The 14,988-nt window shown below is 36.3% G+C and overlaps 1 protein-coding gene across 1 annotated transcript; it reads left to right on the forward strand.

The window, feature by feature from the left end:
- The first annotated feature begins 7,016 nt into the window (after window positions 1–7,016).
- On the forward strand, window positions 7,017–14,561 carry LOC104612323 (uncharacterized). The gene is made up of 2 exons (XM_010279707.3): window positions 7,017–10,252; window positions 14,043–14,561. The coding sequence occupies exons 1-2, from the start codon at window positions 7,159–7,161 to the stop codon at window positions 14,414–14,416; spliced, it is 3,468 nt and encodes a 1,155-aa protein (XP_010278009.1). The 5' UTR covers window positions 7,017–7,158; the 3' UTR covers window positions 14,417–14,561.
- The last annotated feature ends 427 nt before the right edge of the window (window positions 14,562–14,988 follow it).

Here is a 14,988-nt window from a genome sequence, read left to right on the forward strand (position 1 = left end):
AAAATTGGTCAAGTAATCAGTTTCGTTTTATCCTAAAATCGGTTTTTGGCCAAAAATCATTGATTTAGTTAACAATCTGTTGACTTAAGCAACTAAACCAATAAACCGTCAATCTGAAAAATGATTTTTGGTTATTTTTTTATTTTTTTTTAAGTCAGAATGAAACATACATTTGAACTGGACAGTTGGACCATTCAAACCAGGAATGGTCCCTAAAACGATTCCCTGTCTGGTCCAGTTTTAAAAGCTTTGGTGCTGGCCTCACTAGAAACAACCCTAGCTTAGGAAAATAAGGAAAGTAGTTTATGGAATATGACTGTTACAGAATTTTCAAAGCTAGAATTGGTCTAGCTTGGAATTCGCTAGTAGTCTATGGAATATGGAATATGGTTGAGCTGGATTTTTTTTTCAACATTCGACCTAACATGAAATTCGCTAGCTGTGATACCCCTAAGTTTACTTCACGTGGAGGGGTGGCCACCTAAAAATATTATTAACCATTATCAAATGGGGTAAATCAAAATAGGGGAGGACGTAACCTGCCTTGACCCAAAACCCAATAATAAAACACATAACCTCACCCTCTCATCACAACCCAATACAAGGCTCAAGAAACAAAAAGTTAAAAGTCAATAAAAAATAAACAATAAGGTTATATTTGGTTTGAAGGAAAAAGTAGGGAAAGGTAGGGAAATTTATACAAGTTTTGTAAAGGTTTCCCTATCTTTCCCTTCATTTCCCTACTTTTTCCTTCAAACCAAACACAGCCTAACATTTAATCTATAGGAAGTGATGAAATCCCAAAATAGTCTTCTTTAAGAAGTAATCTTGCCTCTCTTGGAAGGATATAAGTTAGATGCCAAGGGTGGAGAATTTTTCCGAGGAGAATATCAATTAAGCATTGGTTATCACTTTCAATCTCTACCTCCAAAATGTTGTGAGAGAGGCAAATCTGAAGGCCATCATAGAGAGCATTAAATTCAACTCTAATAGAGGTCTCTCGCCATAAAAGTTGTCAAGCAAAAAAACCCTATAAAGTTTCTCACTACACCACCTCCTCCACTGGTACGAAGGTTTCCACGACAGGCATTATACACATTTAAGGTGGCATTTGTTAAATCTGATATCTGAAGTCTGAAAATTTAAAAAGATATTAAAACTAAAAGTATCTGAAATCTGAAAAGAGGCATAAATGCTTTTCTACTTTTTAGAGGCTCTGAATAGATAAGCTTGTTTGTGTTGGACCAAATCTTTAGCATCTAAAATTTCTTGATTTTATTATTTTATTCCTAGAATAGACTATTTAGTCATTTTGAGCTCAACTTGCACTATTTCATATAAAATAATTTATTAAATTTAAAATAATATTTAATAATTAATAAAAAATAAAAAATTAATAATTAATAAGATTAATGGATATGCTTGTGTCCCCCTGATATTTATATTTTTGTACCCCATAATTCATCCTTTTAATAAAAAAGTTAGCATGGCTGATAGAAAATTAGCATGAATTCTTCAAGTTCTGAAATTCAATTAATTGGGATGGATTGTTTTTCTTTTATTATTAAATTGGGCTTGAATGGGGAACAAATGATGAAAATATTGAACCAGCTCGTTTTTTTTGGAAAATTGGGAATCGGATTAAATGTAACTCCTTAAGTTTTTTTATCAATAACTTAAATGTATTATTAATTTGTTTATTTTTTGTTTTGTTTCACCAAAAGAAAGCTCTATTCGGTCCCATATAACCACAAGCAGAAAACAAAAAAGGAAATAAAAATATAGTAAAATAGGTAAATCAAATAAAAAAGTCAACCCCTTGAACAATCGTTTGAAGAAGAAGAAGAAACTTTCGTCGAGACAAGTGGTGATCTTCGGATGAGATGAGCGTGAGGGTGCTCTTTTTTCCTATTCCAGAGAGAAAACACAAATGGAGAAATGTTTTAGGTTTTGGGGTTAATAGGGGCAAACTTATTTGAAGAAGAAGAAGAAGTTAACAAGGGCAAAATCGCATCATTTCCATTTTTTTTTTTTTGGGGGGGGGGGGGTATTTTCAACTTTGAGTTCGCTCTGAAACGCGTCTAAGCGTGTTAAGAGCTAGCCCACAAGCTTAAAATTTAACATTTGAAAACAAAATTCAGACCCATTTTTAGAAGCAACACCTAGGGCTGTTCACAGGTCGGGTTGGATCAATTTACTGGTGTTTTTCCAACCGACCTAACTTGGTCAGTTTACCTAGAAATGAAACCGAAACTGACCCAGTACTAAGTAAAACCGACCTGGTCGGTTTGAATCGATTTGGGTCGGTTTTGTGAATGATTCTCTCGGTGTGAACGATAAAGGATTCAAGTGTAAGAAAGTAAAGGTTGGATGCCTAGAAATTAAAAATGATTTGATGGATTAAAACTGATATTTTATATATCAGAGATTTTATATATAATATGTATATTTTTGAAATAAAGCTGAATATATATATATATATATATATATATATATATATATATATATATAATATCTAAGTTGATTCGGGTCGGTTCGGTTTCGATTTTCACACATGAAAACCAAAACTGAACCAAACCATCAGTTTATGTTTTTTTGTAACCCAAAACTGACTGGTGATAAAGAAAAACCAACCAATTCGGGTTGGATCAGACCGGGTTGATCAGTTTGGGTCTTGTTATGAACAGCCCTAGCAACACCGAATGGGCCTGGTGTCTAGCAAAGCAAGTTTTTCAAACACCGAACCTCTAAAAAGTGTTATCAAATGCCCCCTAATTTATAAGACAAAGTTTGCGGTGATTTCTAGGTGACTCACCTAATTCTTTCCTTCCTTTTTGTATAGGTAGGAATGATGAGAATATCAAATACTAGAGCATTGCCAATGTTAAACCATGTATTCTCATTTGCAAAACTAATTTCCCTCAACCATTTGTTTATCGTAAGAAAGAAGAATCCAAATAATCCAAACAATAACACATGGAAAGAATCCAAGTATTATTTGAAAAATAAGTTCTTAAAAACAAGTGTTTATTCTAATAAGCACTTATGATCATTTTGTAAAAAATCACTTATTTTAAACAAGGTAATATAAGTATTTTCAAAATGACGTCATAGGCCAAGATAGGACTGAAAGAAAATAAACACTTAAAAATAAACCCAAAATTTGGGCTTCTTAAGTACTTATTGAATAAGCACTTATTTTTAAGAACTTCTAAACTTTGTCTAAATAGCTTATTCAAGGCTTTAAGGTCAATGCAGCTCAAAGCTGAAGCCCATCGCACTGGTTCAGTTCAACTATTTCATTCAGATCCTATCAAATAGTTACGATTAAGTAGTGTTTTTGACTCACTTTTGACCCAACCGGTTGAACCGTCGCCGGGCCAGAAGGTTGGATCATTGACCCAGTTGACCTGATGACAGGATTTGTGTTCCAAGGGACCATAGATGCCATGCTCTGCTATTTTTTTCAGAAAACCCTTTTAGCCTCGAATCTTAAATTTTAATATTTTTTTATAAATAAAAAACATAAATTAAATATAAAATAATACATATATTACATGTAGAACACAATTATACATTATTTATTGATTGAACACATGTTTATATATACCTACACACATATATATGTATGTATGTATGTATGTATGTATGTATGAATTTACGTAATGATGATGTGACATGGTCTGACCCGTTTAACCCGGATGGTCAAACCGGTGTAACATGCAACCCAAAGACAAAAACAATTTGACCTCCGGGTCTGTTTTTAAAACATTGCTATTAAGGTCATAGTTTGTTCAAACCCAAAGAACTAAATTTTCAACATATAATCAGAAAATTATTGGGTGAGGCAAACACCTACAAAGAGAGAAGAAGAGAAAAAAGTGATTTCGGCTGACCAATAGCCACTATTTTTTAGGTAAGTTTTTTTTTCTGCAAAATTAGAAAATTGATCCTTTTACTGGTACAGTGAAAGATTAGATGGAGGAGGTTTCTTTTATGATAAAAGACACCTTGTCATTCTTTTTCATCAAATTCGGTAAATTATTTAAGGGCTGTTCTACATATATATTTTTGTTTTCATTTGTTTTTTAAATCGCCACATAAAAACAAAAATAAAAACATGTTTTTGAATTCTATTCTTGTTTTTAAAAAGAAAAATAAGTTGGTTTTATTTCAGAAAATAATACATGGTTTATGAACCATCAAAATAATATTTTAAAATAAAAAATAAATTTTGTAGTATATATAAATCATTAATCTATAGAACATGATATTAAAATACATGATGAAAACATGTTTTTGAGATTAACAATTTAAAAACATATTTTTGCTTTCAGTTTCGAAAACAAGAAAAACATACACAGTCAAGGACATGCTTTGGATGCACTATGCACGAGCATAAGGGCCTTGAAGCTTTCTAAGTGAATAATTGGGTCCTTGATTTTGTCATGGTCAAGGTTGGGCATTTTGAACTTCAGTGGGAGAGGTTCATCCATGATGTTTGCAGTGAATGGTGGCTCTCTAAAGATCTCAAGATGGGTGTTCTTGCCTCGCTTCACTTCTATTACAATGAACTTATCATTCCTTTTCCAACTTGGATTTGTCCATCCAGTTAAGTTGGAATCTCCTTGATGCTTGGTTTGATTCCATTGACCTGAAGGGTTTCCCCCTGAATGGCTTCTAGGAACATCTTAGAAACCAAGGTGCCCTTTCTGATTAGTGGACTAACTCTTCTGGATGTTGGTATGACTGGTTAGGTTTGTCGGAGCTTCCTCTCCTACTACTCCCAGCTAGTGGCTATTTGAAGGGGGGTGTAACGCTTTACATCGTGGCTACGAGGCTCTAGACTTTTCATTGAAGTTTGTTGAATTACTCTTGGATGACTACTTGTGGCTAGGCCTAGTTTTAAGGGGTCCTTGCTAAAGAGAAGGCACATTGGGAGCTTCAAGTGGGAGCTCAATGCCTCGCATCATGGCGACAAGGTCCTGGACTTGTTGTCTAAGTTTATTGAACTACTCCTGGATAATTACTTGTCTCTAGGCCTAGTTTTCTAAGGGTCTTTACCGAAGAGGAGACAAGTTGGGAGTCTAGGGATTCCCTCTATGTGTGATTTTGTGTAGTTTCCATCTTGGGAAGCATGGACATTGAATCATATGTATCAGACTCATCGACAAATTTCTCCACCTCAGCTATCAAGCTTCCCTCTACCTTCACTAAGACACCCATTGAAACCCTAGATCCTCTTCCCTCTATAGGCATGCCCTTGAATGGGCTGGTGTGACAAATTAAAACATGCACCATGCACAACAGGTTGGGCAACCTGTCATGAGTGGATATAACAATGCTCTGTACACTTTGGCAAACTATTTAGGTGATGTTTGGCATGACGTTGATTCTTCCTTACCATTTTAAAATTTTGGTGTTTTTCCAATTTTTAAAATCAGTCCATAATTGGTAAATTTTTTAAGAATCAACCCATAATTGATTCTTGAAATTAGTCCTTTCTACTGTTTTTTAAAAAATTGGTAAATTTTGGTGATGTTTGGCATCAACGTTGATTTCCAAGAAACCGAGCTGTGTCAAACTTACATCAGAATTTGAAGAATCAATGATATTTTTTCCTTGTTTGGTTGACCGATTATGCCGATTTCTGGAAAGTCAGCAAAAATCCAATCCCTAAAATCGGACTAGGTGAGGAATCACCACATTTAGTGATTTCCCGAATTTTAGGTGATTCTGATTTTTGTTAGGTGAGGCGACGTCCTACATGGCAAAGACAAGATACAGTTTCACCAGAAAAGGTGATCCCTAGAAAAGACTGATTTCAAGAATCAATTATTGTTTGATTTTTTGAAAATCTTCAAAGTCAGCCAACCAAACTGAAATTTCAATGCCCATTCCTCTTGATGGTGTGCGATCTGGTCACTCCTAGCTGGAAGGGGCTGCGCTCTTAGCTGGCGACGGACGAGACACCTACAAAGAAGAATATGAGGAGATCCCGGGAAGCTCACCCGGCGGGAATACTCTGATACTTAAGTTAGTAACTGAGAGAGAGCTAAGAGCTGAGAAGGAGAGTTGCAGAGAAAATGAAGCTAAGAGTGAAGATGCGCCAATTACCCTTTTTCCTTGGGGGTCGGGTCCCTTATATACTGGTGTCCTGACAAATCGGGTACAACCGCCATTGATTCTCTGCTGCAGCCATTATTTGCTAGAGCTGAGGTGGTGGGTGCAGGTAACCGTTACAGAGTACGGCCTTTCAGGGTTGGCAGGCACAACGCCGCCTGGCAAGAGACGTGGATGCAGTCTGCAGATTTGGCGGGTACGGTTGTCAGGCAAGAAATCCTTCCGTGATACGCCAAGTTGCTCTTCCGCCGAGCTACTTTTGTGCCGAGCTGCCTTTATGCCGAGGTGACTCTGCCCGAGGTAGGCTTTTGGGGTGGCTCACTTAAGCTTGGATCCTTAGGGAACGAGCTTGGCCCGAAGTGCCTTCAGCTCGGGACGTTTCTCTCTTGGGAAAATCTTAATTCGGAGTGCTTCTTACTTGGAAGAATCAGGACTCAGGGCAACGGAGAGTTATCTCGTAGCGAGCTGCCACGCTGGATTTTAGCGAACTGATCATGCTGAGTTGTCGCTTATGCTGAGTCATGTCCACGTGTCCCCTTATAATGAGGTCGGGCTGAATCACCCTCCATCACCTCTAATACTAACATGGCTCCAAGGTGGCAGTGATTTTCAGGAAATCATCATCGATGTCAAACATCACTTTAACTCCCTCTTCCGTTTTCTCAATCACCAATTTCTGATTTCCTTCCTACAAACAAACTAATGGTGGCTTATCTATATATATATATAAGGGTTCGACATCATAAAAGTGGTATCAAACCTCAACTCTTGTTTCTACTTGCCCTATGTATCAAAGGCCCTAGGAGTTTGAAGTGATGGAATCATGGAATATTCCCTTTAACAGATGCTGAGTGCCTCTCTGAGCCACTAACATCTCTCGAAATTAATTTCAAGATGCTTCCCCCTTATTATCACCTCACATAGAAGTTTCACCATCGTTCCACCAGTCAACGATGGGTTAGGTGACAAGAAGAATAAAGCTAAAACAAAGCTTATGCTCAGAGCAAGTGTTTAGTTAGCTACTATCGGTCAGAGATGGGTTGGCCGTCCCCTCTAGAATTAAAGAAACAGCTATCCCTCTGCGCATTGTTGTTGGTTTTACAGTTCAATTCGTTACTTGTTTCTCCTTCCCCTGCTTCAGCTTTTGCATCTCCCACCACCACTACTGTCACCATTGAACAAGCCAACGCCCTTCTCAAATGGAAAGCCAGTTTCCAAAACCAAACCCAGTTGCTTCTTCCTTCCTGGAGAATTCCTAGTAGTAAGACCACCAATTCTTCTTCCCTACTGATCCCATGCAATTGGGTTGGAATTGCTTGCAGTCAGGATGGCAGCATCACCAATATAAATCTACCAGGAATGGGACTACAAGGTATGCTCCACGATTTCAAATTCTCATATTTTCCAGATCTCGTTAGTCTTAATCTTTCCAGCAATTCATTCTTTGGCCCCATTCCATCCTACATTGGTAACCTTTCAAAACTCACCCACCTCGATCTGTCATTCAACCAATATGGTGCGGACATCCCATCCGAAATTGGCTTGCTAACGCATCTCCAGGTCTTGTTTCTCGATGACAATCTTCTAAGTGGATCCATACCCATATCTTTATGTAATAATCTGTTCAATCTCACCAATTTAGTCCTCGGGGGAAATCAATTTTCTGGTATCATTCCTCCACAAATTGGAAATTTGAGAGCTCTTCAGGAGTTATCTCTGTATAGTAACAATCTTACTGGTCCGATCCCTCCATCTTTAGGTAATTTGAGTAACTTAATATATCTATCCCTCTTTAAAAATCAGTTCTCAGGCCCCATTCCTCTTGAAATAGGAAATCTGACAAATCTCATAGAAATAGACTTATCTGTTAACCATTTGACAGGTCCCATCCCAACCAATTTGGCAAACTTGAACAAACTAAGCGTTTTGCACCTGTTTGATAATAAATTATCTGGCTCCATCTCTCCAAATTTAGGAAATCTAAGTGCACTTACTAGACTGAGCTTGCATACAAATGATCTTATTGGTTCAGTCCCTGCTGAATTAGCTAACTTGAGCAATCTGACCCGTTTACGCCTCGATACCAATCAATTTTCTGGTTCCGTTCCTCAAGAAATAGGAAAGCTAGAGTCTCTTGTTGAGTTCACTTTATTTACAAATAATATGGTCGGTTCCATCCCTGCATCTTTAGGTAATTTAAGCAGATTAAGGGTTCTAAGTCTTTTTGATAATCAACTCTCTGGTTCCATTCCGCCTGAGCTAGGAAAACTACAGTCTCTTTTACTCTTCGATTTGTCGGGTAACAATTTGTCTAGTGTTCTCCCTGCATCTTTGGGTAATTTAAGCAACTTATACGTTCTACAACTCCAAATGAACCAATTTTCTGGTTCGATTCCCCAAGAAATGGGAAGGCAGCCAAACTTGGAAATGCTATCTCTTTTTGACAACAATTTCTCTGGCTATTTGCCACAAGATATAGGCATGGGTGGACGACTTCAGAACTTTTCTGCATTTAACAATCACTTCACTGGTCCCATTCCAAAAGGTTTAAGAAACTGCACAAGCTTAGTGAGACTTCGGCTCGAAAACAACCAACTCACCGGGAATATAACAGAAGATTTTGACATCTACCCAAGTCTTGATTATATTGATTTGAGCCATAACAAATTGTATGGGGAGCTTTCCAGAAACTGGGTGGAGTGTCAAAGTCTCAAGGGTCTTCTCTTATCTGGAAATCTGATCAGTGGTAGAGTACCGGCTGAGTTTGGGGAGTTGACTCAACTGAGCCTACTTCGCTTGTCATCAAATCGTCTAGTTGGGGAGATCCCAAAGGAACTGGGAAAGATGAAATCTTTGTTTGAGTTGAGCTTGAACGATAACAAGCTACTGGGTAGGCTGCCACCAGAACTTGGAGCATTGTCCAACTTGGAAAATCTTGATTTGTCAGCTAACAAATTAAGCGGGCCAATACCTAAAGAATTAGGGAGCTGCTCCAAGCTATTATATTTGAACCTCAGTATGAATAGATTGAATGGAAGCATCCCAACCCAAATTGGTAATTTACTTTCCCTGCAACGTTCACTGGATCTGGGTCAGAACAATCTAACTGGAGAGATCCCACCAGAAGTGGGAAGACTGCAAAATCTGGAGAGGCTAAATCTCTCTCATAATAAACTCTCTGGTTCTATTCCATCATCATTTGATAAAATGATTAGTTTGACACATATAGATCTGTCATACAATGAGTTGGAAGGCCCACTTCCCAACAACAAAGCCTTTCAACATGCTCCCATGGAAGCTTTCAGAAATAACAAAGCATTATGTGGCAATGTAAGGGGTTTGTTGCCTTGCAATTCTTCTCAGGGAAAGGTGGAAAATACCAACAAGGATCATAAGGTCTTAATCTTCATCATAGTACCTCTATTATGTGCATTGTTTCTCCTGTTTACATTTGTGGGAATTGCTTATTCTGTCTTTCAAAAAAGGGATAGTAATACAGAGATAGATCGAAGAGAGAGACATCATCATGATGGAGATCTGTTTTCTATATTGAATTATGATGGAAGATTAGTGTATGAAGATATCATTGAAGCAACGGAGGATTTCAATGAGAGATTTTGCATTGGGATGGGAGGATTTGGGAGCGTCTATAGAGCTCAGTTGCCAACAGGTCAAGTAGTAGCTGTGAAGAAGCTTCACCAAACAATTCACGATGATGGTGAAGATGCAGACATGAAAAGCTTTAGAAATGAGATACAGACGTTAGCAGAGATACGCCATCGGAACATTGTGAAGCTTTATGGCTTTTGTTCACACCCACGACATTCATTTCTGGTTTATGAGTACTTGGAGAGAGGAAGCTTGGCTAAGATGTTAGCTGACATGGAACAAGCAACTGAGTTGAGCTGGACTAGGCGCATACATGTGATAAGAGGTGTTTCCAATGCTTTATCATACATGCACCATAATTGTTCTCCACCAATTGTTCATCGAGACATATCAAGCAACAATATCTTGTTGAATACAGAGTATGAGGCTTTCGTCTCTGATTTTGGCACTGCTAGACTTCTAAAGCCTGATTCATCAAATTGGGCTTCTTTAGCTGGTACATACGGATATATTGCCCCAGGTAACTTATATATTTACTGCCTTTTTATTTCAGAAGAAAAAAAAAAAGTTAGGCTGTGTTTGGTTGCAATGCAAATTTCATTTGCACCAGTGTAAATGCATAGGATTCAAATGGGCTGTGTAATTATTGGTTTGGTTTTGCTTTAACTTTAACCTTGTTTGTGAAAAGTAAAATGGTGTGGTAAACCTTATATACAAGAGAATGGGTGTTCAGATCTGTTGACCGGAACACATTGCTGGCCACATTCACCCACCCACAAATTGTGATTATTGGTGATGTAAAATATAAGAGATGTTACCAGTGTAAATGTGGCCAGAAATGTATTGTGGTCAACAGATCCAAACTCGAGAATGGAAGTAGGAGGGTTATTTGTTTGGAAGTGAGGTAGGAGTAAACAAGATGATGTGGTTTCCACTTTTAATAAGAGAGTTTTGAGGTAGGAGGAATGTGGTGCAAATTTTGCATCAGTTTTTGGGATGAAAATTTTTCATAGATAATGAGTAAAATTAAGACAAAGGCTCAGTTTGGAAAGAGTACAAATACAAATATGTAAGTGCAAATACAAGGTTTTGCACTGTATATGTTTGTTTTTGTACTCTTTCTAAACTGAGCCAAAAATACAAATTTTATATCAAATAAAAATACAAATTATAATTTCAAACAAACAGATGCAAAATTGATTCGGGTATAAATTTTTTATTTAGTTCAGATTTGCGCTGCAACCAAGCACAGCCTTATGCTTGACTGGTCTCCTCTTTTATAGTTTTATTGATTTGAGTAAATTATTGAAACCTCCCCTGAGGTTTCTGGTTGTTGCTGAAGCCTCCCCTGAAGTTTGGTAATTGCAATAACCTCCCTTGAACTTTTTAACATAGTTGTAAGTAAACTCCCTTTGTTAAAATCCTCTAAAGAGAGACATGAAAATATCCAAAATATTCATATAGTTACTTTTGACCAATGTTTATTTTCTAAATTTTCACCTCATATGAATGCCTAGTCCAAATCCTTCTAAAATAGATTTATTTTTCAAATTTGTCCAAGGGTAAAGATGGAATTTTAAATTCTTTTTTTGTTGTTTATAAAGTTTGTATTGTTTTTTCTTTTGTAGAAACCACCTCAATAGTAGTTGCATGGGTATTTTGGACAATTTTGCATCTTTTATGAGAGGATTCTAATACAGGGATCTACTTGCAACTATATCAAAAAGTTCAGGGAAGACGATTACGCTTGCCAAACTTCATGGGAGGTTTTAGCAATAGTCAGAAACTTCAGGGGAAGTTTCAGCAAACAGCCGCTAACACAACAATTAAGGTTGTGTTTGGTTTGAAGGAAAAAGTAAGGAAAGGAAAGTAAAGGTAGAGAAACCTTTACAAACCTTGTATTAGTTTCCCTACCTTTCCTTTCTTTTCCTCACCTTTTCCTTCAAACCAAACATAGCCTAAGGGTAGCTAATCAGATTCATTCAAGTATGAATTTGATCCAACCTGAACCCTACCTGATCTGACAATTAGAATAGGATTACGGATTACCCTAACCCGACTACTTGTCCACAAAACCGATTACTTTAGAGGTTTTCAATGACACTCTGCCAATGGGCTGGGTTTTGGTTAGGGCTGCAAGTCGGGCCAGGTTAGGTCGGGTTAAGGCCAACCCTAGCCCAACCCAACCTTCTTCCCATCCTTTAAAATCTCATAAAACTATTTAATCTCAAATCTTAACTCACTTTTTAGTATATATATTAATCCTATATTTTATTAGTATTTATTTGTAATGTTTTTATTGGTTCTTTTAGTACAAAATCAAGAAACTAAGTGTTTGAAATGATAGTTTACTATGAGTTATGACTTATGATAGATCTTTTATAGGCGCCAAACATTAGAGAGGAGATGAAGAATAAAATATTCAAAAAACACAAAATATGTTATTAAGGTTTTAGTCTTTTCATTTAGGATTAAGTGAAGTGATTATCTTAAAAGAAAGACATGATTGTATGTAGTGAGGGCTATCATACATCTAAAAAAATCAATGTATAATATAATATAATATATATATATATAACATATATTTATATATGGCATATACTATAGAGTCGGATTTTCCAAGGGGTCAACCCTAACCCAACCCGAAATAAAGTCAGGTTCATGAATTTCAACTCTAACCCTAACCCAAGCATCAACCCAACTTTTTTGGGTTGGATTAGGGTTAGGTTCAGGCCATCCCGGCCCAAGTTGCAGCCTTAGTTTTGGTGTCGGATACAGCCTCAATCTGAACTCAACCTAATTAAGGTGCAAATTAAAAAGAGAGAGAGAGAGAAACTACAAAGTGTAACATTTACAGTGAAAGTATCATAAAATATATTTTTAAATTATAGAATTATTCTATTTTAATCAATAAATAATAAATGTTTTAACAATTTCATAAGTAGGTTCTAATATTAATTGGATCCTAACACTGCCCCTAGATTTTGTCAATTTTAATGTCTTTTTTCCCTTCTTCGATTTTGTATTTTTTTATGTAAGAGAGATCTACCATAAATAGGAGGTTTAGCATGTTGAGGGGAGAGATTCCTAAACCATTCTCTTCCCTAGCTTAGAGCCCCAAAATCTTTGGTAGACCAGTTTGGGGCTCATCACCCTACAATGGTGAGTGGAGACTCTAATAAGAACACGTAAAATTTGGGATGCTCACAGTCAACTTGTTATAGTTGTTCTTTCGTTAGTTCTTTGTTGTGTTGTCATTATTTTTTGTAAGAGAAATCTGTTGTAAATAGGGGGTTTACCATCTTCGGGGGAGAGGTGCCATGTTGCATTTACCTTTTTTGCAAGTAAAAATTGTGTTCATATGGTTATTTTAATTGCAAAAATAAGGAATGCCAAATGCAGCCTAACCCCCTTCGCCTCCCCAACTTAAAACCCCAAAATATTTGGTAGACTAATTTGGGACTGACCACCCTAGTGGCAACTCCGGTAAGAGCACAAAAAGGTTGGGATGCTCAAAGTCAGCTTGTAATATTTGTTTTTTAGTTAATTGTTTGTTGTGTCTTCATTTTTTCAAAGTGGGGTGCATATCAGGCTCACTGGTCATACCATTAAGAACCTAGGTTCCCTTAACTATATCCTCTTCCAAATTGGAGAGTTGCAACTAACCATCCACTACTAAATCATCGATGTTCTTCTTTAATTTGGTCCATGTGTTTCTCCCATGGTTCACCGTGTCAGTTTTAAAAGTCAGGGTTTCTCCTCCTTGGTCATAAGGCTGGTGGTTTGTTAAACCCAAGTGAATTTGCACACTGGATCAATTTTGTAATCATTTAGTAAGAATATGTTTTTGTATTGATAACGGCAGCAAATTTGTCTGACACAATTGCATTCAAAATGGAAACGATGCTTGCTTTTAAAACATGGATACAAACTTTGCACTCAAAGTTGCTCAATGTAAAAGGTAGATTATAGTCTGGGAATCTATGTTTTCATTTACATAATTAACCAAAACTATATCAATTTTACATTTTTCATGAACCATAGATACTTGCATTTACATTGAACATATTTGCATTTCAATTCCATTCTAATCAAACACAACCCAACATATTACAATATTTCTCTATAAAAACTACGCTAATCTATATCGCATTATTTACAGTAGTAATGAATTCATTATTATTTCTTTTGATTCTTAAATAATAAAATTCTTATACATAGATATATATAATTCTTAATGGCATTGTAGAATTTTTTTGGGCAATAACCTCATTATAAAAATTGAGTACTTCTAAATTTCTCTTTTGCAGAACTTGCTTATACAGTGAAGGTAAATGAAAAGTGTGATGTCTATAGCTTTGGAGTAGTAATAATGGAAGTGATAACTGGAAGGCATCCACGTGAAATCATATCTTCTCTATCATCATCTTCATCTTCTTCATTGCCATCATTTTGCCAAATGACATTTGTAAGGGATATATTGGATCAACGTCTCTGTACCCCTACAAACCAAGAGTTTGATGACATAATCTTTATTATAAGATTAGCATTTTCATGCTTACATGTTGATCAACAATCCCGGCCAACCATGCAGTATGTGTCTCAAGAGTTGTCCAAACGTGGGAAACCTTGCCAAAAGCCATTTGACATTACATTGGAGCAACTATTGGATAGTGAGCAATAATTATCTATGTAGAAGAATATTGTTTAATAATTAAGATGGTTAGTGTGACAAAAAATAATAATTTTGTATGCTTATTTAATGTATTGTATTTTTTGTTTAGATATTCATTTTATGTATTGTATTGTTGTTCATTTTACAAACACTATTTCTATGCCCTTTAGTTTTTTTTTCAACATTTCAAGCTTTAAGTTTAGACCTCTAGGATCTGATATTATAGGTATATAGAGTCCAAAATTTCAAATTTAACAACACAAAGATCATTCAAATCCAACACCATTTACCCTTTTATCTTAAAACTTAAAGTTGAAACTGATTCCAATCGTCCAATTAGGATCATTTTGATCCTAATATTCAACTCACATCAATTCAAAAATCTAATACCATAGGTACATGGAGCCCAAATTTTCAAATCTGACGATATTAAGATCACCCAAATGCAATACTGTTTACTCCATCTTTATACCTACAGCTAGAACCAATTCATGTCGTCCGCTTGAGATCATTACAATCCTGAACTTTATCTCATATCAAGTCAGAAGCTTAATACCATAGATATGTAAATCCAAAAATTT

The sequence above is a fragment of the Nelumbo nucifera genome, chromosome 2 (genome assembly GCF_055504915.1).
Source record: "Nelumbo nucifera cultivar China Antique chromosome 2, China Antique-T2T, whole genome shotgun sequence".
NCBI lineage: Eukaryota > Viridiplantae > Streptophyta > Magnoliopsida > Proteales > Nelumbonaceae > Nelumbo > Nelumbo nucifera.